This window comes from Miniopterus schreibersii (genome assembly GCF_964146895.1).
Source record: "Miniopterus schreibersii genome assembly, chromosome: 4".
Classification (NCBI taxonomy): Eukaryota; Metazoa; Chordata; class Mammalia; order Chiroptera; family Miniopteridae; genus Miniopterus; species Miniopterus schreibersii.
In genome coordinates, this window is record NC_138105.1 from 29,281,325 (window position 1) to 29,306,476 (window position 25,152).

At 42.0% G+C, this 25,152-nt stretch overlaps 2 protein-coding genes across 2 annotated transcripts; one reads left to right on the plus strand and one right to left on the minus strand.

Annotated features, from left to right (window-relative positions):
- Window positions 1-3,602: 3,602 nt before the first annotated feature.
- LOC308555948 (centrin-4) lies at window positions 3,603-7,217 on the minus strand. Its single transcript, XM_081134755.1, has 5 exons — window positions 7,091-7,217; window positions 5,618-5,764; window positions 5,040-5,168; window positions 4,338-4,475; window positions 3,603-4,140 (listed from the first exon to the last, which is right to left on the minus strand). Exons 1-5 carry the CDS (start codon window positions 7,091-7,093, stop codon window positions 4,051-4,053), a joined length of 507 nt encoding a protein of 168 aa, XP_080990881.1. The 5' UTR covers window positions 7,094-7,217; the 3' UTR covers window positions 3,603-4,050.
- A 189-nt stretch (window positions 7,218-7,406) lies between these two features.
- On the plus strand, window positions 7,407-16,137 carry BBS12 (Bardet-Biedl syndrome 12). Its single transcript, XM_081135406.1, has 2 exons — window positions 7,407-7,533; window positions 11,115-16,137. Exon 2 carries the CDS (start codon window positions 11,131-11,133, stop codon window positions 13,270-13,272), a length of 2,142 nt encoding a protein of 713 aa, XP_080991532.1. The 5' UTR covers window positions 7,407-7,533; window positions 11,115-11,130; the 3' UTR covers window positions 13,273-16,137.
- The last annotated feature ends 9,015 nt before the right edge of the window (window positions 16,138-25,152 follow it).

Sequence of the window (25,152 nt, forward strand, 5' to 3'; positions counted from 1 at the left end):
TGCGGGCTGCAGCCGATCAATGACTCTCGTCATTGACGTTTCTATCTCTCTCTCTCTCTCTTTTCCTCTCTCTGAAATCAATAAAGATATATTAAAGAAACTGACAGAAAGAAAGAATGTAATACAGTACTAATGTATTTTTTTATTAGCTTAAGGTCCATTTAAAGGACCTTATTCTGAAACATAATTTAGTTTGACTATGGGTGTTTCTTTGTTTATATAAAGTTAATTCTTTTGAATATGTCACTTCCCCCCAAACTAAGTCTATAGATCCATGTTGTTAACTCTTTTGTTATGTGTGAATGAAAAGTGTTCCGTTCTCAATGAAACTTGTGTATTTGGGGCTAGAACAAATTAAATGCATTTCATCTTTGAAGACTTCAGAGCCTTTACGTGACTGTCTGTTACACAATGCAAGAGGCGCTCACGCGTACAGGGTGGCCCACACCCTTCCTTCCTTGTTGCTGTAGTACCATGGGATGCTTATCACTTCACTCGGGCACCGTATTCACGAATATTAAGCAGGCTATATAAACTCGAACTTGTATTTCTAGTTTATTTTCATAGTAGCTTCCTAACCTAGTGTTTAAACGCAGTTGAATTTTTTACTTCTTTTTATTTAAATTATAAAATTTATGTTCATAAAAATTCAAATCATATGTAGGCATGGTGACTGAAAAGCAAACACCTGCACCCTCTCCCAGGTCACACTGTCCTCTTCCAGAAGTAGCCATCATTAACAGTTTAGGGAGTCTCTTTTTAGTCATTTTTTATATGAAACAATTGAATTCTTTTCTTATATAGTCAGGGGGAAATGTAGGACATATTCAAAATTAGGTAGGAAGGGAAAATGTTTTTTAAAAATCTTCAGATAATGTATTGCTCCCTTGCTAATACCATGGCTTACATTTTGAATAGTGCCAGATTCGTTGAAGTGAAATTTTTTTGACTTTTCATTAACGTAGTTACCAAGGAAGTGTGTTTAAAAATAATACAATTTCTATAAATTCTTTTCTCAAGTTATGCTTGATAAAGTACATGTTTAATTGTGATCTTTAAAAAAAATCCAACTAACTTATGTTGATCAAATAAGCATAAATCAGAGCACACCTTCGCTCGCCAAACTGAGGTAAAACCTCGACGCCCTCTAGTGGTGTCACCTCCATGCTCCATCTCCTGCGACCAAGCCACTGATCTCAGTGGGTAACATTGCTAATGTTAGAATTTTACTTCCCTATTTCATTCATTTACCAAATATTTAAACTTAGACTTAAAACTTTCTGATGAAACTAAACCATCACTAAGAAAGCAAGGGACAATAATTTGGGGAGCAATGCCCATTATAAAATATCAAGTAATAACTTTTATCGCTATCATCTCTTTCTTACAAGCTATTTGCTCATCTTGACTGCCTTCTCTTGGCCACAGCATGACTCTCTGCTATTGAATTTACAAAGACTTAATTCTGTTGTTTAATTTTTTAAAAGCATCTTTTTCTTCGATTTCACTTCTCCAGATTTATTACTTTCCTTACTTCTGAATTCACTCACTTTTCTGAACAACAAAGATTCACTTTCCTGCTTCTCTGCCCCTGGGAATGGGGGCTGCTGGCCTCTTCTGTGTGAAGGTAACAGCTGGACAAGAGTGATGAGCAGCAGAGCAGAGGTCCAGAGCCCAGCAGGGAGCAGCAGGCCTAGCTCAGCTTCTGGATGAGCCATTGACTGTCCATGTGATGATGAACTAGTCCCTTAAACTCTCTGTCCTCATCTGTAAAACCAGAATGATAACAATATCCAGTAGGCATAGGACTTAATAAGAAAATCCATGTGAAGGAGGGAGAGCAGTGACTGACACATAGCAAGCCCTCAGGAGCTGTCACAGTAATCTGTGAATGAAAATGAGATGAAATGAAAGATTTGAATCCAACCTCTTTTGTCCAAACCAAACATAGCTATTCACTAGAAACAGGTTGGAATTTGAGAGCAGCCAAAGTGTCTAGGATCTGGGAGGAAATTTTATAGAGAGCAGGGATGCAAGCGCAGTGAAAAATGTGATCCAAGTCCCCTCCTCCCCTACCCCCCTGGCCAACTCCTGCGTTACAGGTGTCCAGGGTGAGACTCCAAAAGACACAGCAGAAAACAGCATCTGAGAGAACAAAAAGCTGAGCAAAAGCTTATATAGTTGCCCCTAGCCGCAAAGACTGAAATGTGAGCTCAAGCCAGGAGGAAGGGGTCAGGGGGTCAGGACATATACCCTGGGGTTTCAGTCAGGACACAGAAATGTCACATCCTGGGAGTGAGGATTCCCTTTCTCCACATTCCCTCCAGCGCTTGTCTTATCCATAACAGCCATTCTAACAGGCGTGAGGTGGGATCTCATTGCAATTTTGACTTGCATTTCCCTTATAACTAGTGAAGTTGAGCACCTTTCCATTTGTTGACTATTAGTATGCCTTCTGTTCATGTTCTCTGACCATTTTTAAATCAGATTTGTTTTTTTGCAGGTGGGGCAATTAAAGTTACATTTTCTTCAAGCCTTTCTTGCTCCAAAGACCATTAATTGGGTTTAGGAAGAGTGTGTGTCCCGCAAGTGGCATCCATCACCTATGATCAGGATCAGAAGTCTCAGCACTTCTGTCCCTGCAGCTTCATGCCAGAGTTGCCAAGGAAAACAAAGCAGTCAAGGACTGGAGGGAGCAGCAGTTTACTCAGAGGGAGCAGGGACAGTGCGAGATCAGTTTCAGCCATGAGCGTGGGTTTCTAGGGTCAGCAGGCCTCTCCCAGCACCCGCACAGGGCAAATGGCCTGCAAGCACCCCTCTGGTTGTGCAGCAGACCACCCTTTCTCTGAAGGGGATAGATACAGCAGGGGGCTTGCCAGGTGCCACATGACACACATGCTTAAGCAGAACAAGGAAGTGCACATTGAGTCTGAACCGGGGAGACTGGACCTCAGACGTGGCCACAAGGCCAGCACAGCTGGGAAAACTCCCTGGTAAGGATGTGTGCCAGGCCCAAGGCCCATTGTCATGCGGCCCAGTGGGAATCAAAAGCCTGCGTGCAGGGGACTGCCTTTCCTAACAGATTGGCTCTTTCACAGAAACAAAGACAGTTAAAATTACAAGCCACAGAATTAAATGAGTTAGAAAATATACTTATCATGAGAGTTTTTACCCAGAGGGAAGCAGTATAATGGAAGATACAAAATTTTTTTGATTTCAGAGAGAGGAAGACACACACACACACACACACACGGATTTGTGCACTCACTGGTTGATCCTTGTCTGTGTCCTGACTGGGGATCGAACCCTCAACCTTGGCGTATGAAGATGCTGCTGCTACCCGGCCAGGGCAAAGATACAAAATTTAGAATCCATGTTTTATTTAGTATCTGTGGGTAATTGAGCAATTTTAAAATTTAAGTTCTCTGAACTTTTGTTTTCTCTTATGTAGTCGGAGCTAATACTACCAGCTTCCAAGTAATAACAGCTAAAATCCCTGTCCTAGGACAGGGTTATGAAATAAATGCTAATTGACAGGGTCAATTTGAGTTATACAAGTACAGCTTTGAATTTCTTCATAGGAAGAAAAGTAGCAAATAACGTAGTTGCCTGACAGTTTTATTTAATACTTCAATACTTTACATATCTGAATAACTGCTGAAAAAGCAAATGTTCATTAGTTTTTAAAGAGTTGCACAAAAAGAAAATAATAGGGAAAGTAATGGCTTGTTTTCCAAATTCATTTGCATGTGGGGCCAATTTCATTAAACTTAAAAAAATTATAAGTCTTTGGACCCTGGGCTCTAAAAATAGCAGTTGGAATTAATACTGTTCTTGGATTCATGGTTCAAGGACGTCATTACATTTTGCTCTTGATGTTGTAGATTTAACAATATATTGGTAGAAACATGTAACTTCACACATGGTTTAGACATCAAGAGGCCAATTTGTGCAAATAAACTGAAAATTGAACATGAGTACTCCGATATTATGGAACTGTATAACAAATACAAATTTGTTAACTTCCAGAAGGAACAATAAAAAGCAGTATTAATAAAGACTGGTCTTTTGCATCATTCTCAAAAACTCTCCCTCATTTATTTCTCCATCCCCATCACGATCAGCTTCATCAAGCATTTCCTGTAAAACAAAATGTAAATATGATGTGTGAACTCTATTAAAAATGAATAATGATGCGAATGAATATTCCAATATATACTCAGAGCAAAATTTTATTTTAAATGTATTTATGAGTACAATTAAGACTACTCAAATATATAAATAATTGTATATAATTACACACGTAAATTATAGTCATAAAAATAAGTAAAATTTACCTGAAGTTCATCATCTGTTAAATTTTCCCCTAGTTCCTTAGCAACCCTCTTGATATTGTTTAACGTTATGCTTCCAGTATCATCATCATCAAATAATTTGAAAGCCTTCAACAGTTCTTCCTTTTCATCTTTTTCACTCTTTAAAAATAGAAACAGTTAAATGTTATCAGTCTTTCATTTATTTATTCCATGAAGCTGGACTTACAGGTCTTTGAGTTGTAGAGCAGTCGCGTACCAGGTGACTGAGCTCTGACTTCACTTACTGCTCTGCCTTTTAAATTTGTGCCTGTGCACTCACATCTGCCCTCTAGGTATTTGCACTTAGGGTCTACTGAAGTGGAAGAGGCAGAGGTGGTAAAGAGGGTGTATTTCTTGTTGAGCCCCCTAATTAAGATCCATTACAAAAATGTGAGCTCCAAGAAAACAAGTAGTTTCACTCAGTGTTCCCAGAACAGTGCCTGGCAAAAACAGGCACTCAGTAAATGTTTGTGGAATTCCAGGCTTCACATTGCTGGCCCTGTTCTCTTCACCCATATACCCTATTATTTCCTAGTAAAAAACTTCTTCTCCACACTGGACGGTCTTCATCATCACTCCCTGAAAACATCTTTAATCTTGCTCTCCCTGTCTAAACCCCAACCATCTTTAAATTCTATGAAACCTCTGACTGTATTTCTTTGAAAAACACAATCACTACTATACCATTTTTAGACTCATTATGGCAAAAAAATCTTCAAAACTAATGGTGCCAGTCCCCTCTTTGTCGATTTCAGCTATCAATTTTTTAACTTCTTCTTTCTTTGGTTCAAATCCTAAGGCCCGCATTGCAATCTAAAATAGGAAACAAATTAAGTTATAATATGCCACAACCTCATTCCTAGCTTTAAAAATACCTATTAATTACTAGATTTTTTTTTGATTTTTTTTTTTTTACTATGGACAAGGTATAAACCTAGAGTCAGATCAGCAGGGCTTCCAATCCTAATGGGCCTCAGGACATGTCACTGTCACACCTTGGGCTTTGGCCAATTTATTTATTTGTTTACTTATGTCTTTTTTCCATCACCATTTATCCCCTCTATGCCCTCTTCTACCTCCCCCCAATCCCCGGAATCACCACACTGATCCTTAACAGATACTGTCTTGCTAGTGTGAGGCAGCTATCTGCACTGAAGGGACTTTATATCGAGCTTTCAGAAGGCTACTGTTAGAGATTTACAAGACTGCCATCAATAAATACAGTTTCTTAAATGTTTTAGAATTAGAAGTAATGTTAGGACCTTCAATTCTTTTACATCTATGGTTCCAGACCCATCAATATCGAATAAATCAAAGGCCTCTTTAATTTCTTGTTTTTGAGTTTCATTCAGTTCAATTTTTGCTGCTCTTTTCTTCCATTGGTCTGAAGTTGTGCGGTAGTTGGATGCCTGTAATAAATACACATGTGGGTGAAAGATAAGCTATGTGAGCGGAAAAGTTACCAGAACCAGAATAATTGCTGAAATTGATGATGAACTAAGTATAGTAACTGTAGTATCCTCTTCGCTACTATACAATGAAACCTCAACATTTTGCCCCTTTTCCTTTTGCTAATATTTTTGCTTTAGTTATCGATATCTTGGTGGAAAGCCTGGTTCTTTTTTTTTTTTTTTCTTTTTTTCTTTTTTTCTTTTTACCAATTAGGTTTTCCCTTCAAATTAGTGCTTTAGAGAAGGAGAAGAGGCAAAGGCAGGCATGCTAGAAGAGTAGGTATGTCGGAATACAATCGCCAAACTTGAGGCATCTGAAAAGCAACGTTGAAGGCCACCTTGACTTCCATTATGCCTAGGTGTCTTATCATAAACCTTATGTGGTGGGATCTACTTGCTTGGAACATAATACCCTTTCCTACCTTCTAGCATGCTGTCCTATATTGCATAGGCTGAGAAATGAGAAAACGACACTCTCCAGGTGAAAAACTACTCCCGGGATCTGGGTAAGTATACATGTTGGGCCGATTATACATGTGCAGGGAAGGTGCGGGGTCATCTTCCTGCTATGTGCCATCTTCTCCTGGCAAACAAGGTCAGCGTTCTCGCCGGCCGCTCCTGCGGCCTCGGTTCCACCTCTGGCCCCGCTGCGGGGCAGGAAGCAGCGGGCGGGGAAGCAGCCCCCAGGCCCCGCGGCCCGGGCTGCAGGTGCACCGGCCGCGGCCTTCGGGATGCCCAGCCCCCGGCCGCAGCCTTCGGGATGCCCAGCCTCCGGCCGCAGCCTTCGGGATGCCCAGCCCCCGGCCGCGGCCTTCGGGATGCCCAGCCCCCGGCCGCAGCCTTCGGGATGCCCAGCCTCCGGCCGCAGCCTTCGGGATGCCCAGCCCCCGGCCGCGGCAGAGCTCCTTGGTCCTCGGCCCCTGGTCAGTTAGTTCATCAGACTTTCCCAGAGGCCCAGGCCCTCCAGCTGTTTTTAGCACCTTATTCTTTGTATTGAAGTCCTTCCTGGCTAGACGGGGAACCTGTCTTAGACTGGAGGTGCGAGCGCTTGGCGGGGCTGAGGGGGGGAAACTCAATTGGGGAACCGCTCTTCTGCCCCTAGAGCCGCGGACAGCGCGCTTATTTGGCAACGAGAGGAAGGGTTACTATGGACACTCGAGGATCGTGAAAAGGAGGCGAATAATACATTTCACGAGCTAAACACAATTCCTTCCTTGCTTCGGGGAGGAACCTCTGCCCCTTTCTAGCCCCAGCCCTAGCGAGAGGTGGCAGCTGCGCACTCACCATGTCGCCCACAGGCGCCCTCAGCTGCGAGCCTGGCCTCCTTCGCCCGCGGCGACTCCAAGATAAGCCTTCTCCGCCTCCAAGCCGTTGCTAAGGCCGCTGTTGCCAACCTCAGGCAGCCCCGCCCACTCAGCCCCCACTGATTGACAGTCATTTCACCCAATGGCCAGAAAAGGACGCCCTGGGGCCAGCCCCCTCTCCACTATCTACCAATAGGGTTACGGTTTGGCTTTCCCGTCGACCGTTAAGCGGTACTTTCCGTCCGGTTTCTTAGCGACCAGGCCCAGCTGCCCGCCCCTCTCGGCCCCTTTCGCACATGCGCGAACTGCGTGCGGGGCGGGGGGCGTCATTCCCGACGCGCTTGGGCGTGTCTGTGTCCCCCCAGAACCTGTCAGTTAGAAGCGGGCCCTGGAGCCCCCGGTGGAGCTGGAGAACCGAGCGAGGTTAGTAGCGAGCTGCTTCCAGGGACTTCCGAGCCTTTGGTGGAGTCGTTGGGAGCCCCTGTTTGCGCTCCCTACGCTTCGCACCGGGAAGGGTGAGAATGGAGGGCCCCTGGGCCCGGGTGCATCGGCCCAGCTTTGGTTCTCCGCCGGCGGGATGAACCGAGGCGGAGGGGATGCGCCGCTGGACCTTCCTCAGCCTCCGCGGTGCCCGGGGCTGAGTCATCGGCCACTTGCCTCCTCCCTGGTTCGCAGGGGTCCCCGCGCGGTGGGCTCCGGCTCGGGGCGCGGGGCGGCGGCGCGGTCTGAAGGAGCGGGGTTGCGGGCAGGGTGGGTCTCAGGGTGCCCTAGAAGCCTCCCTGCATAGGACTGAGGTCATAGCTGTGTTCTAATGTGTATTTGCGGGGGAGGGCTTCGGTGCCACCCAGGATCGCTCTCTAACATCTACACCCACACTCTCACCCCCAGCCATTCCATTGGCTGAACCCCAAGATTTGGCCGGCGGTCCAACCACATCCAGCCTAGATCCGCATTCTCGTCGACACTGGTGGCCACATAATCCGTTTGACTCGGTAACGTCCGAGATTTACAAGTCCATATATATCTGCTGTAAACCAAAGCAAATTCTTGTGCAGAGGGCCGGACTTGCTGATTCTGCCCAGTTAGCTCGTCGGGGACCAGCTAACGGGTGGGGAGAGAACTGAGGTGGACCTCTGACACCCTGGTAGGAATGGAGAGGTGATTTTTCTCTTAAAACATATTTAATGCTGTCTGCATGTCATGTACAATGCTAACTGGTGAGTTCAGAAGGAACCCCGTGTAGAGTATAAGATGAATAAAAGCAAGGAACTCACAGAATGGTGGGGGAGATCAGCACAGACATAAATACAATGGTTGTAATTCAGGGTGCTAAGGGCTTTAGTAGATTTGCATAGAAAGTGCTTCGGGAACACAGGAAGGAGGCACTAATCCTCACTGGGGCATTGGAGAGGCTGTTTCAAAAATGTGGCATTTACCTTGGGTCATGAAAGATATACAGCATTTGCCCAGGTAAAGAAAAGGTAGGATATTCAAATCAGAGTATAGCATGTACAAAAGTGAAAATAAATGTGTGTTCTAGTGTGGCAACATCATGGGGTTTATAAGGAAAGGCTGAAGATGAGTCTTATAAATTAGATTGAAGTCAGGTTATGGGACACCTGTGTCAAGCTAAGGAGTGAAGACTTTATTTTCTAAGATAAACAGATAATTTTAGGCAGTGGAATGATCTGATTACATTTGTGCTTTTCAACAATAATTCTGACAACTGAAGGAGGAACCATTTTGGAAGTGATCAAAGGGTCTCAACTAAGGCAGTGCCAAATAGGAATGTGTCCACTCCAAAGGTGCTTGAACCTTACACTTGTGGAGGAGGAATACTGATAGCAGCATCTCTTTAATCTTGGTTCAGTTTTATACTTATATTTAAGATAGCAAATATGGTGAAAACCACTCATTCATTCATTTGTCAATAGTTGGACAATATCCTGGGTGTGTGAGATACTTCAGTGACTAAAATTGCCCTCCTGGGAATTACTTTCCAACAGAGAGAGATAGTAAGTAATAAGTAAATAAGTAAACTATGTACTATTTTATCAGGTGTTATGTGTTACGGAAAAAAGAAAGTATAGAGCAGATAAAGGACTCCAGAGTGTAGAGGAAAAAGTTTGCGGTGTTGAATAAGGTGCTCAGGTAGGCCCCATTGTAAGGGGAAATTTAAGGAAATATCTAAAGGTTGTCCCCAATAGATTCCTTGCGGAAGAGCATTCCAGAAAAGGGAACAGTAAGAACAGAAACACTGGGGTAGGGAGCCTGCCTTGCAAGTTCCAGGAACAGTAGGGAGGCAGGAGCAGAGTGGTCTGGGGGTAGAGGAGTAGGAGATACACTAGGAGGGAGGAGTGCCCATTAGTAGGAAAATGTAACAACTTTGACTTTCACTCCAGTGAAGTGGGAAGGCTTTGCAATATTTTGAGCAGAGTACTGAAAAGATCTGAGCTAATTTTAAAAAGGGACTCCTGAGTCAGACAGGGGAGTAAAGACTTTATTTTCTAAATTAGAGGTTTTTAAGCAGCGGAGTGGTATGACCAGACTGTTGTTTTGGGAATAGACTGGAGCTAGGCAAACTGTTGGTTCTGACGTGATGAAAAAAACCTAATTATGTCTGTCAGAATATAATTATGTCTAATTATATCTGTTTACTTTTTTAAAAAATGCAATGCCTGAAAAGCATTGCATATCTTACTATTCTAAGCCAGTACCTCAGACAAGACTAGGCACGACCTTAAGACAAGAATGCTTTTTCTGGTGTCAGAATCCCAGTGAAGTACTAAGTCTGATGCTCTTCTAGCACACTTAGGAAGTTAAAGAAACACTAAGCTGGCAAGTAAAGTTGTTAGGGATCCCAGTGATGAGAGCTGTTTGTGGAAAGCATGTGCTGATCCAGAGCGGAACATGATCAGGTTGTGTCAGTTCAGTGCCAAGAAAAGTTGCTGGAGGTACTTTTCATCTTTGAAATGATCTATTTCACCATCCCCTTCACTGTCTTTGCCTTTTTTAACTCAGCCTCTTAGAAGATGAGGAATTCTTGTTTAAGTTTTTATTTTATGTTAATTATAGCAAGTTGTAATCTCTTCAAAATAATTTAGGAGCTCTCCTAAACTTAGGAATGCTGAGACCTAAAAAAAACAATTACTGAAACTGGAATAGATTCTTCAAGTGCTGAAACAGATCTCATGAATATTTATTTTGATACCAATTTTTGCTTGTAGATTAGTTAAAATAATTTTATGTCTCCTTTGGGAAACCTTTTTTCACATAAATTAAATACAGACTGTTGGAAATTGCCCATGACTTTTTCGTTTTGCTCTAAATTCTCTATGACTTTTCCACTCATATAACAACATCTTGTAATTTAGACATAGTTAGAAAAAGGAAAGCATAAACAAAGACTCTGACACCTGAAAAAAATGGGCACATCCATATTAAGAGTATGAACAGGCTTGGGAGAAGGTAGGAAGGCTTGGAAGTGGGAGAGGAGTGGAAGATTCTGCAGAAGAGAGGGTGGGCTACTGCCATGCTGGATAGAAGGGCAGCCAGAGGGCAGTATTGCATAGTAGTTAATAGCATGGACTTTGGCATTAGACAAGCCTGGGTTTTAGTCCATACCTTCTACTTACTGCCTGTGAGATTTTGTGTATGTTACTTAACTAGCGTTCACTTTTCTCACGTACCTGCATTTATTGCCACCTCCTTCAGCCTGCTGACTCTTGCACGTTCTTCAAGAGTCATTTCAGTCGTTGCCTTCTGGAAACAGCGCCTGCTGCCTGCCTGATCCTCTTCCCTGTGGGATGGAGTGTTCCTCCTCCAGCACCCATGCCGCTATCATTAATATCCTAATACTGTGTCATTGAACAGACCACATGTAATGGAAACTGAACCTACCAGAAACTCCTCAAAGGCAGGGACTATATTTTAGTGATCTTTTATGAGCATTTATAACCATGAATTGCACTCAATAAAGCTCCAAGTTTTTATTTTATTTGCAGATGATGACTTACAGTGATGGCTCGCAGGGTCACAAACAAAAGAAGGCACGTGGGACTTCAGCAACTTTCAGCCTTTGCAGACGCAGGAAGAACTTTCCTAGGCCCAGTGAAATCATCCAAATTTATTGTAGATGAAGAGAGTCACGAGAGTGTGGTAGTCAGTTCGACAGTAAGGCTTCTGGAAAGTTTGGATTTGTCCAGTGCAGTGGGGCAGCTTCTCAGTGAGGCAGTTCAAGCACAACATAACATGTACAGAAATGGGACCAGTACTCTTCTGTTTCTCGTCGGTGCTTGGAGCAGTGCTGCTGAGGAATGTCTTCATCTGGGCATCCCCACGTCATTAATTGTGTCTGGAATGTCAGAAGGCTTGAACTCTTGCATTGAAGAGGTCACTTTCCTTGAAGTACCTCTCCACAATGTCTTTGACCATATAGACAAAACAAAGACATTTTCTGGACTTGAATCTTTGAGTGTCCGTTTATGTCCCTTTCTACAAATCCCTTCAGATACTGGTTTGATACTGAAAGAGTGTGATCTTGAAGATGTTGCCTCTCAGTCACTGACCATTTCCAGTCTTTCTGGGAGACCTGTTAAATCAGCTAAACTTTTTAGACCTCAGGCTACAGTTGATGCAGATAAAAACACGTCGCAAACCCCTCAAACTCTGAGAAACAGCCTGCTTGCAGACAGCCGCTGCAGGCAGTCAGTGCTGATCCACAGTAGGCATTGTAATCGGGTGGCTAGTAATCTTTGGACAAGCAAACCAGATGGAGTTCTAGAACAACATGGTGCGGCTGCTCCCCAGGCTTACAGATGTGGCGATGTGGTAGAGTTGGCAGTGGGTCTGAGTCACGGAGATCACAGCAGCATGAGGTTGGTGGAAGGAGCTGTACGGCTGCAGCACTGGAATGCAAGCGTGCGCCGAGGCAACCGCACAGTGCCATTTACGTTCGACATTTCAAGAGTCTTCACTTGCTGTTTGCCAGGTTTACCCGAAACTTTGTCTTGTGTGTGTCCAGGATATGTCACTATTGTATCAATGTCTAGTACTACTGGGCTCGAGGACTTACAGAATCAGCCCCTCCGGGTCATTCTCATTGAGGGTGACCTCACAGAGAATTATCGCCACCTGGGATTTAACAAGTCTGCAAATGTTAAAACAGTGTTAGAAAGCACGAAGAAGTTTCAACAAGACAGCTCAGAAGAACTGTGGTCAAATCATGTATTACAGGTATTGATCAAGTTTAATGTGAACCTTGTCCTAGTACAAGGAGCCGTATCCGAACACTTAATTGAAAAATGTGTGCACAGTAAGCAGTTGGTGATTGGGTCGGTGAACGGCAGCGTGATGCAGGCTTTTGCAGAGGCCTCAGGAGCAGTGCAGGTAGCCTACATCACACAAGTGAATGAAAACTCCGTGGGCAGTGGGGTCTCTGTCACCTTCTGGAGAAGCATTCCCTTGGATGTTGGAGATGGGATCAGCAGAATGGCAATCATTTTGAAAACAGAAGGGATTAATTTGGTCACAGTAGTGCTCACTAGCCCAGTCACTGCACAGATGCAAGCCAAAGAGGATAGGTTCTGGACTTGTGCCTATCGTCTGCATTGTGCTCTGAAAGAGCAAAAGGTCTTCCTTGGAGGTGGTGCTGTTGAGTTTTTGTGTCTTAGCCATCTTCAGATTCTCGCAGAGCAGCCTCTGAATAAAGGAGACCAAGTGTGTTCAGGGGGTCTTCATAATACTTCCTCTTGGTTGGCCTTATCTCTCGCACTGTACAGACCTACTGTGCTTAAGTGCCTGGCAGATGGATGGCACAAATACCTTTCAACTCTCATTTTTAACACTGCCAATTACTCCTCAGAACTTGAAGCCAGGACTTTCATTCAGCATCATCTACAGAATGCCACAGACTCTGGCTCACCTTCCTCTTACATCTTAAATGAATATAGTAAACTAGATAGTGGAGTTTTCAATTCAGACATTTCAGATAAACTGGAACAGATTCCAAGAGTTTATGACATTGTTACACCAAAGATTGAGGCATGGCGCCGAGCTCTGGATTTAGTACTGTTAGTACTTCAGACAGACAGTGAAATTATTACTGGACTAGAACACACACAGATAAAATCACAGGAGTCAGAGGGCTTTTTATTTTTGTAGTGTTATTGGCTAAGTCTTTGGGAAATAATCTTTTGTAATGTATCATGTTAATAAATTTTCTAGTAACCAAGTCATCATGCCTAAAATGCTAGCTATTCCCAAGAAGAAAATAATCGCTGCCTGTCAATAATTGTACAGTGTCTGAGATTTCACCCTACTTACACACTAACAAGTTAGCCTGTTGCTATTTTATGGGGTGCTACAGAATACATGAGACACTTTGGTCAGAGACAAAGGACTTTTATTATTCACAGCAAAAACAGTAGCCAGAGCTTCACATTGGTTTGTGTCAGATCCCCATTTCTCTAAGTCCCACAGGAGGAACACAAAGGGCCAGGCCAGTAGTGGAAACCTGCATACACCATGGGTTGTGCTGCAGGAGAGGAACATTGAGCTTGGGATAGTCACTGCTTTTGTAATAAGCAGAAACAATCCTGTACTTTGTCCAAGGGGAGTTGTTACTTTGTGCCTCAAGGTTGCTCACTGTTAACACCAGCCTGAGAAAAGGACTGGGTAAAAGTAGATCAGGTCCCTGCATTCATCGCATACACAGAAACGTGCAGTGTTGCTCGGAGCCCTTAATGGGTAGCCTCTTCCAGTGATTCACTCCTCAGCCTGACACATTCTTGGCCAAACTTGAATTTTCATGTGAGTATGCCACTCTATTGGCTGCTCTGATTAATCTGGCAGGTAGGTTGCTTAGTCAATACCAAATCCATTCGATTGGTGTCTTCTAGCAATTAAGGCTACTATCAACAGACGGACAGCAGACGAAGCCAACCTATAGCATAAACCTCAGTCATGTCCCCTAGGGTCTTGAATTTAGTCAGCTGTAAATTCCAAGGACCAATAGGCCTTTTTATTGGCCAGAATGTAGACCAATTATCTATTATGACCCATGCAAGGGGGTTTTGACTGACTTGCTGATCTTTGGTGTCATGGCCAAAAAATTCCAGGAAGCAACAGATGAACCAAACAGCAGCCCCCATCCCTCATGGAGGGACCTTCCGTGGCCCATTTTCCCCACATACAAGCACAACCCCAACAGGTCTGGGTCACTCTATGTTAGGATTTGTTGAACATAATTCGGATCACTGTTATATAGATTTGATGAAGTCACATAGCTAGCGTCACCAAGTAGTTGCAGCCTCAATTTCCATATGTGGCCAAATCCAGAGTGATTCAGACATGAAGAGAAGCATATGATTAACAAGACTGAAGCAAGGTTTTCCTGGTTCCTGTGTTTGTACATGTTCACATGTGGGAGCTGTCATTGAAGTCATCATGCACTGTCTTCAGTACTGAGCAAAAATCTTAAGGTGTTAAATCTCCTTTTTGGTGGTGGTGGGGGACAAGGACCAGCATTGGTCTGTTTGACTCCCAGAGGAATTGAGTGCTATGCCTCTGTCTAGATGGTCTCGAGAAACTTGGCAAACAGGGTTCTGAGTGTTGTCTGAGGTTATCAGCAACTCCTGCTGGTAGCTGTAGATAATGCCACAGTCAAATAATGGCCACAGTTGGGGCCATTGAGACAGGCTTCTAACTTGTCAACCACCAGAATGTCATTTATATGGTAGTCCCCTCTTGTCCATGGGGGATATGTTCCAAGACCCCTGGTGAATGCCTGAAACCATGGATAGTACTGAGCACTGTATATGTTTTCTCCATAAAGCAGCAGAGGTCAGAGTAGAGGGTGAAGGAGGTATCGAGAGGTATAGAGGGAGAGAACAGCGTCGTGCCAGTTATCAACACTTCGCATTTACTTTTGGCTTTGATCAGCTGCCCAACTTGTGCTTAACTTACTTGTATCATGTCTACTCAAAGTTATATTTCCTCATTCCGGACAGCATTTGTTTCAGCTTTGGGGACCCCTTGACTTCATAGCCAAATTTATCTCTGCCGGGCCCTGGGGCATGCTCCTTTGTTACCGTGTTAACATCCTTCTTCCTCACACTCTGAGGTGAGTGAGCAACAACCAACACACTGTTTGGGTGTCTCGTGTTAATCTCACCTCCCACTGCTTACCTCCAAACATTTCTTAGCAGGTAGGACAGTGGGGGCCCCCTCTCCTTTCCCCTTCCCTTTTCCCACTACCTGAGTGAAAGCATTCACTGTTGGATCCCAGGGAGTCTTATATCTCTTAACTCAGTCCACTAAGACCCTCATCTTTTCCAGAAAACCATTACTCTGTCAGTCAAAATTCAAGAACTGTGCAGAATCTAAGATTTCACCCAGTTTACAAGATAACAAGTTAGCCTGTTAAAATTTCATGGAATTCTGGCAGAAGATATGAGACTCCTGTGTCAGAGACAAAAGACTTTATAGCAGCCAGAGCTTCATGTTGGTTTGTGTTGGTCCCCCGTGCTCCCAAGTCCCACAGGGGTGACATAAAGAGCCCATGACGAATGCCTGCATACATGGTAGGATGTGTTACAGCAGAGGAACACCAGGCCTGGGCGATTCACAACTTTTATAGTAAGCAGAAGTAAGCCTGTTTTTGGAGGGAGATATATTGTCTCCAAGGTTGCTCACTGCAAAACATCCAAGAAATGCCCTGGAAAACGAGCTCACTCAGTACCCAACAAGAACATGCAGGGATGCCCAAAGCCCACATGGACTGCCTATCCCAACAAAGACTTTTGCTACCTATAGTTGATCATTATAAAGACTGAATTGTGCCCAGCCGGGTGTGGCTCAGCGGTTGAGCATCGACCTAGGATCCAGGCAATTGGGGTTCGATTCCCAGTCAGGGCACATGCCCAGGTTGTGGGCTCGATCAATGACTCTCTCATCATTGATGTTTCTATCTCTCTCTCCCCCTCTCCTTTCCTCTCTCTGAAATCAGTAAAGATATATTAAAAAATTATTATAAAAAAAGACTGAATTGTGTGTATAGTTTTTGGAATTAAATATTAAAAGAGTTCTGGGAAAATAGTAATAATTAAATTCTAGACTCTGTTCTAAATTCTTTACATAGTGTATTAATTTGCTAGGTTTGCCATAACAAAGTACTACACACTGGGTGGCTTAAAGAGCAGAAATGTATTTTCTCACAATTCTGGAAGCTACAAGACTGAGATTAAGGTGCTGGCAGAATTGGTTTCTTCTGAGGCCCCTCTCCTTGACTTGTAGATGGCCATCTTCTCCCTGTGTCTTCACAACATCTTCCCTCTGTACCTGCCTTTGTCCAAATATCCTCTTCTTGTAAGTACACCAGTCATATTGGATTAGGACCCTCCCTAAAGACCTCCTTTTTAACTTATGAACCCTTTGAAGACTCTGTATCCAAATACAGTCACATTCTGAGGTTCTGGGAGTTAAGACTTCAACATAAAAATTTTGGGGGAGAGAGAGACAGTTCAGCCCATAACACATTATTTCAATCTTTGCAGCACCTATTTTCTCCACTTTATAGATGAAGAAATGAGCTGTGTAAGGTAGGAAACCTGCCCAGGGTCCCACAGCCAGTTAGGTAGTAGAGCTGGATTTTGGACTAAGATTTTATCTGTCTCCAAAATCTATACTTTTAAGCATTAATAGTGATACGAAGTTAGGTTTTTCCCCTGTATGGTAACAACAACAAAATGAGAAGAAACGAGAATGTCTTGTTTATTTATAGGCCTAATTTATATGTATTAGAGGATGTAATTTGATTATCCTCATACTTGGGTAAAAGAATATCGTTTTTGGTTTAATGGTTGTCTTAGATGTGGTCATGTGAAAACCTTACACAGATCATCATTCCAGTTATACATATTTGTCTCTGTTCAAAGTTAGAATAAGAACGGTGAGTGTTGATCCGTTTTTAAAAATATATCATTTTACTTCAGTAGATACTGACACTTTTACTTTCCTATATACTATTAACACTTAGTTTTTGTTAAAATATTGCACAGATTATGTGTGCCACTAATATTAATTAATGTAGATGCTCAGCTCACTTTATATAATAGGTTTTTGTGAAGTTGGAATTTGCATATATTACTTAGTTAAATCTTGTAATACTTTCCTTTGAAACTAGAAGTCTCACTCTAATACAGATTTTGTAAGTCGGGAGAGAATAAAATTCTTGGTTCAGTTCATATGACTATTCTGTTTCCTCTAGTAGTTATGTCACAAGTATAAATATGAAGTTAGCATCTTAGTTTACCCAACAGTTCTCTGTGAGTTTGATTAGTAGGAGTTAATTCCCCCGTGAGGACGTGGGCGTGTGAAGCTGTGATAGAGAAAACCCTCCATTCGGTGCTGCGAGGCACTGCGCCCGAGACACCCTGGACCGCCTTGATCCCCATGGCTCCCCCTCACTAACTAGAGCCATTCAGAGTAGAACAACAGCATGAACCAGTGAGCCAAGAGCTGCCCCTAAACGTAAGTGAGTAATTAATGGCTTCAAAAGTCCCAGGGGGTCACGCTGAGACTTTTAACAAAGTAATATATTTTAGTGACATTCCTCACACATTTTGAAATACTTTTCAGTGAGCCATTCTAAAAAAGTTAGTGTCTTTGTTATTTTTAAATGAGAGGAGCTTTCACCTGTTGCCACTTAGCAATATGCTTTTCTGGAGTTTTTAAGACAGTGTAGGTATTTATTTAGACTAGAGAATTTGTTAACTCTTAGGTTGATTCCTGGGATGAAAAAATCCCTGTCATGCAAGCAGCAGGCATCCATTTTGCGTGTCTGCGGTGGTCTCCCAGGCTCCTAGACCAGGTGGACAAGCCCTTACTTTGCATCTGATTTTATCGTTGACCAATTTTATGCATGTTCTGGCACCTTCATTCTTCCTAACACTTTTAATTATTTGTCTCCACGTAGCCAGGCCCCATTCTTTTGACCTTTTTATCTTTAACTGTGGATTGATTGCCTTTTCCTCTTACCCTATTCACACTTACATCCTGAGATTTTTTTTTTTTAACACATGCATCTTTTATTGCTTTCTGTTACTCTTCAAAAACATTTTTGGAGGAAACTCTTGGTCTCTTCCCACGGCCATATACACCAAGGTAATCATTAACATTTGGTGCATGGTCTTCCAAAGCCCCTTCTGTGTGTGTGGATGTAGGTATGTTTTTTACAGCCCACAATTGGGATCATACTAAACACACTGCCATATTACCTACTGCTGTCAAATAATACGTTAAGAAATTTCTCCAATATCATATAGAGTTCAGTAAAATAATTTCAGTGGCATATATTATTCCAGCACAGTAACCTACTATAGTTTATTTAACCCATTTCCTATCGGACATTTAGTTCAGTTCCAGCTTGGGCACCATTATAAACAAGGCTGTAAAAAATGTATTTGTAGCCCTATCTGGTATTGCTCAGTGGTTAGAGCGTCAGCCGTGGACTGAAGGGGCCCAGGTTCAGTTCTGGCCAAGAGCACGTACCTCCGTTGCAGGCTTATCCCCAGCCTTGGTCGGGGCGCATGCGGAGGCAACCAGTCGATGTATCTCTCTCACATCGATGTTTCTCTCTCCCTCTCCCCGCCCTCCACTCTCTCTCAAAAGCAATGGAAAAAATATTCTCGGGTGAGGATTAAAAATAATAATAAATAAAAAATGTATTTGTAGCTGAATCTTTCCTCTTATCCATAATTATATCCTTTATATAAATTCCTAGAGACAGATAATGATTCAATAGGTAGGCATTTTAGCTTTTCCTGGATATTTTTGCCAGATTCTTCCAAAGGTTCTGCAAATGAAAGATATTATTATTAAAAATTTTGTCTGGAATGTGGGTGAAAATACAATCTCATCTTTTTTTAAGCGATGATGAAATTTTTAAAAAAGAGTTTTGATTTTCTTAGGGGGAAAGGAGAGAGACGTAGAGAAATATCGATGTGAGAAAGAAGCATTGACCAGCTGCCTCCTGCACGCCCCCGAAGGGGATCAAGCGCACGTCCCAGGCTTGTGCCCCGACCAGAATCGAACCGGCAGCCTTTTGGTGCAGAGGATGTTGCCCAACCAACTGAGCAACGCTGGCCAGGGCTGCAATCTCATCTTAATAAAACTGTCTTTGATTATTAGTGAGGAAGGAAGGGCAGTCGTGTTTCTTTATATTTTTTAGTATTTGTAAAATTTCTCTATTTTCTTTTGATTTTCTTCCTTTGGTGGTATGTTTAGAAAGGTCTTCCCAACCTCAAGGTTATGCTGAAGTCACCTATACAGACTTCTGATAACTTGATGGTCTTCTTCATCTTTCACATTTAAATATTTAGTCCATCTGGAGTTTATTTTAGTAGACAGCGTGAACTCTAAAAGAACTTTTTCCAAATAGTTATGCAGTTGTCCCTACATCATGCTATGGTTTTCTTTGCCTGCTCCGATATCTCTTAGTGAGCAGGAAATGCCAACGGAAAAAGAGAGCGGCTCTCTCAGTTGCTAAGAAACATTTTCATGCCTTGCTAGCGATGGATTCATACTGTTCTGTGCTCTATCTTTTCCACCACTGTAGCACCATATTCCTCTGAAAAAAGAATACAGTAGAAACTTGTCACTCTAACAGTGAGGATAATAAAGACTACATCCCTTTAGGACAGTTTCCTGTACAGTATTGAGAGCTACTCTTCCAAAGAAGTATTTTAAAACACTTTTGCTTCATAAGGGTTGTCAGAACTGAACTCTGGAAAACCTACATTTCTTTTGACCTGTAGGTGGCAAACTTCTACTCTTATATTCTTAAAATTTGGACCTGCTCCTTTCAAGTCCACAGAATGAAAGGTGAGATGATTTTATTCGGGTAAGCATGAATATAGGACAGGAAAAGTAAAAGGCAGTTCCTTTTACATTATTGGAGGTTTGGAGGTGGTCAGCAAAGACGTGGTCAGAGCCCCATCTCTGCCCCTAACTTGCTGTGTTAACTCGCTGTGACCTGGGAAGGCCATCCAAGGTGTCTTGCCTCTATTATCTTACCTTTAAACCAAAGCTGAAGGAAGACCTCCCTATTATACTTTCCAGCTCTAAATTTTATGGTTCTTCTTACCAGTTTAAAGCTCTGACAGATTTTGAGTGATAGTAAAACTCAATTGAAACATTTAAAAATGTTTTAAAATGCTTCTTAGAAGATTATAATGATGAGGCCAGACTAAAATTGATTGCAAAAACTTTAATACATGATGCTTATAATGTTGGGGTTTCAAAAGTGGCCCGTTATAGATTCAAACCACTATAGTGACTTATTTTATTGTCAACCAGGAGTAATACAATAGAGAATGACATAACTTTTTTTAATGATTTGAAAAAGTATTAACTTAGATCGATCATCATTGCAGCCATATCAGTAAGTGAGAGTGAGTTCAAAAGTAGAATATAAAATATGAATCTGGAAGAAACCAGAATATAAAATATAAAACCAAAGAAACCAGGATATCATGGATGGGAAATAAATTAGTGGCTGTTAAAAAGGAGAAGGAGCTATTGAACACAAGATATGTTTTTCCTACAAGAACAACAGCATTTCAAATGACAGCACGAAATGGGACAGACTGTTAGAAGTTTACTATTTTAAGTGTGTAAATATGTATAACCCAGGCAACAGTTGGGGTTGCCCTGAACTCTGGTAAACCTGACCCAAATCTTAAATCCAGTAACTCTGCTATCAGAAGGCCTCCTGAGAATTTTATTGTGTCCCCCAAACACACACACACACACACACACACACACACACACACACACACCCTTGCTTCTCTCTGTTGTCTATGTTTTAGTGGCAGTCTGTTTTTCCTTTCTTTTCACCACTCTCGGCTTCTCTAATCTTCGTATCTACAGCTAATCCACCCATTCATTTCAAGCTCTTCGTGGGCTTAGGGAAGTACTTCGTTAAAGATCTGAGTAAGTTACAGAGGGCAGATGTCATATGGAGTGCTGACCTGTCCCTGTGTCCTCGCTGCCCCTCCTTTCGGGCTTGCCTCTCAACGCCCTCTGCCTGCCTCAGTCAAATCATCCCCGTCTCTAGGACTCTTCCCACATCCACCCTCAACTACAAACTACCGTTTTCCAAAAGGAATAGCTCATCCTAAGGGGCATATTAGTAAATAAAATTTTCTCCATCTAATTTCATCTGTAAAGTTAGCATTTAAATTCCACTTGAAGGAGAAACATTTTACACAAGGAGCCATGGAAAATGCACTTTGCTCCTGCTATCCTGTGCATAACAGAGCAACTTCACAGCAGCCTGCCCTCCTAGTGGAGTAGGAAGCCCCGAGAGGTCAGGCTCAGGGCTGGCGAGCCCGCGGGAAGCACGCATTCCGGACATTGCTGGAGGAAATGCAAGTCGGTTCAGCTGTAAGTCGTTCTGTACAAAAATGGTCATAGTATTATAAAAAGGGAGGCAAACCAAATATTCCACAATGGGGAGTATTAAATAAATATGATAGATTACTAGGAGGGAATGAGTTTTGTGCTACATTTTAAAATGTCAAGTATGCGTTTTCAATACATGAACATGTTTATAAATGCGACAAGTTAAAAAACAGAACTTGAGATAAGATTGGAACCCAGAGGAATATAAACAATTTCAATTCTTACTAATTTGTAAAGTTAAGATCCAGCTTTTAGAAATGACAATAATTCTAATTAGTCTTAATTATTCTGTCTTGTATTATTATGTCTCTATAGGTAGTGAACCCAGTTATTCAAGTCCATTTGAGTTGATTCTAATAGTTAGAACCACCTCCAAAAGATTTTTTTCCTTTTAGAACTGCTTTACGTCAGACTTTTCTAATGCACTAATTGACTCTAGGAATAAATTATCTTTAAAAGTTTATTAGTGTGTGACATTGCAACAGCTGATTGGCACTGCTCAAAACTGTCAAGGTTATGAAGAAATCAAGCCCAGTCTAGAAACAGTCACAGCCAAGAGGAGCGTAAGGAGACATGATGACTGAGAGTGATGGGATCCTCGAACAGGAGAAAGACATCAGGCAAAAACAAAGGGAGCCTGAGTAAAGTATGGACTCTAGTTAATAATTATGTATCAATACTGGCTTATTAGTTGTAATGTACCATACTAATAGAGGATGTTAATAATAAAGGAAACTAGATGTGGAGTATATGGGGAATTCTCTGAGCTATTTTCACAACTTTTCTGTACATCTAAACTATCCTAAAATTAAATTTTATTTTTAAATTACATTAGTATATTCAGACAGTTACAGGATGTCCCAAAAACACATATACACACTTAAACAGCTGATAGCTCAATTTTGAAAATGAATGTATTTTAGTAAACACTGCCTTTATAATTATTCCAAGTGTGTGTATACATTTGGGGGGGGACACCCTATATGACAACATCAATGTATTGAATAACACGCTAAGTAACCAAACCTAGTTTACTGTTAATGTCCAACTGATAAGGTGAAAGATGACCCGGTCATATCTATAATCATGCAGTAGGGCAGTGAGGGAAGGTAGCCTTCAGTAGAGAGAGTGGCTCGTCAGCAGGAGCTAAGGATGCACAGAGCACTGTCCCAAGTGTGACCCCTGTCCCAGGAGCAGCCGCAGGAATACATGCCGATGGCACAACCGCAACCCCAGCTTCTAACAAAATGTTCTTACACATCCGTGTGCAAAGCTGTTACCATTATATTACAATAGGTAATGAAGTCTATTTCAGACTATTCCAAGGTTTCCTTCTCTGAATTTTTTGCTTTTCTATTTTGTTTGCCGTTTTTCTTGGCTATTGCGTTTTTAAATTTTCCAATGCATTTATCTGGTGATGCAAAGACTCTTTGTACAGTGTCCACTTATGAAGGAAAGGCAAATTGGGAATTTCACAGTCTGGACAGCATTGAGACTGGTTTGATGTCTAAAAAAAGTAGACCTGTTTCCTGTGCTAACCTCAGAGCAGGAGGTGGAAAAGGCTACTTCCCAATAGGTTTCCACTCTGGACTAACATCAAATTTAAAGAAATGAGGCAGATGAAATATATTTTTAACCTCGTCACTCCAATTAAATAGCCATTAAAATAGTTTCTTGTTAATGTATTTAAAATGTTTTAAATTAGCATTTGTGTTTTTTTGTTTAAAAGCAATAGAAACCTCTGTTGATGAAGTCATTTATTTTCTTAGAAATAATTATTAGTTTCCTGCAGTATTTCTAAAACTGCTCTATGAGAAGCACATGGGCCACTTGTCAAAATTTGGATTCCCAGACCCTCCCTCTCAGGATTCTAGTTCAGGGTGCCTGAAGGCCCAGGACAATCTGTCTTTTAATTAGTGCCTCCTTCTGGCCAGGTTAAGTCTTCCGATTAGGTAAGCTGTTGGTATTAGATCTTAACCCTGGCTACACAGTAGAATCATCGAGAGAACTTTTAATGCTACTAATGCCCAGCCTACCCCATCCACACCAGGATTGTTATTGATTTATCTGGGGTGGGGCCTTTGCATCATGTTTTTAACTCCCCCGGTTGATAGTTGTGTGTAACCAGCGTCGAAACCACTAGTCTTGTGTGTGGAACAAAAATGAGATTAAAAAAACAGTGTACTTTACTTCTTAGGCTCTAGTAAAAAAAAATACTGGCTACTGAACATAGCACGTGGATCTTACAATGCTGAGCAGAAGAAACCAGAAACAAAAGAGAACATGCTAATGGGACGGCCTGCTAATAGGTACAGGGTGTTTGGGGGGCAGTGGGGAATGGAAATGTTCTGGAATGAGATAAAGCTGATGGTTGCAGAGCATAGAGAATATAGTAAAATCCACTGAAGCGTACACTTTAAAGGGAAGTTTATGTTGTGTGATGTATATCTCAACGTAAAGATGCTACTAAAACAGAGAGAATATATGGTTGAAACTCTTTTTGTAAATTTTAGAAACAGACATACACAAACCAGTGGTGGAAGTTGGGATAGTGGTTATGTTTGTGGGGAGGCGCAGTGGTGACAAGGACAAGCGGGGCTCTGGGGTGCTGGCCGGGTTCTTCTTGCATGACGTGGGCAGTGATCACAGGCGTGAGCTCACCTCATCAGCATTTTTGAGCTGAGCCGTATGTTTATGATTTGTGCTTTGGGAAAACTGAGTTATCAAGAGATGAACAGATATTCAGGCTCCTGCACTTGAGAACACAGGAAAGAAGCTATGTGAACCTATAATAACAGTTCATCTGATGAGACATCAGGATGATGTTTGACTAGAGGTCATTTAATATTGGAATTGTTTATCAAAGGTGCTGTGGAAACTGTCCTCGCAACTCTCTGAAAACGAGCCTCACTATAAAATCCATTTTGTTTTGAGGTGTCATCTGTAATAATTGGCCAGATAATATTCTGAGATTTAATCCAGTTCTTTGAGGCTACGTTTAGTTTATAATTACTTTACATTCTGGGAAGTAAAAAGTTAGAATAAAAGAAAAACAGAACCTCGAGTTCCCATAGCAGGATCCTTGCCAAAGAGAATTAGCTAATTAGTATATTTTTAGTTACAGCAGACCTTATTGTAATCTGTTTCACCAGTCATCAAACTGAATTTCCTAAGCTCGGTTTAATTTCCTTTTATATTGTTGCCAATAACTTCTTAATTGCTGTGACCACGCAGACACCCCAGACTCTCCCTCCTTTCTCCCTTGTTTATGGCCTTCTCAGGCTCCGTGAATCTAGTTGTTTCCCACTTTCTTTCTTCATAGGCTCCAGAGTTTCATCACTTTATTACTCTTTTTTTTTATTTCTGTAGCTCTATTAATATTTTTAAGACCTTTGGTTTCCAGAAATGACTACAATATTGTGAGGTTCTGGGAAATCTCTGCTTCCTTTTGTAATCGTGTTTATATGCTAAACGACACGGGTCAGCGTTGACCCCTCTGCTTCCACGGTCACGTCTTTAGAACTGAGTCAGCTGAGCATTGCCGCCGATTTCATAAGCTCTGTGCATGCAATCTATTCC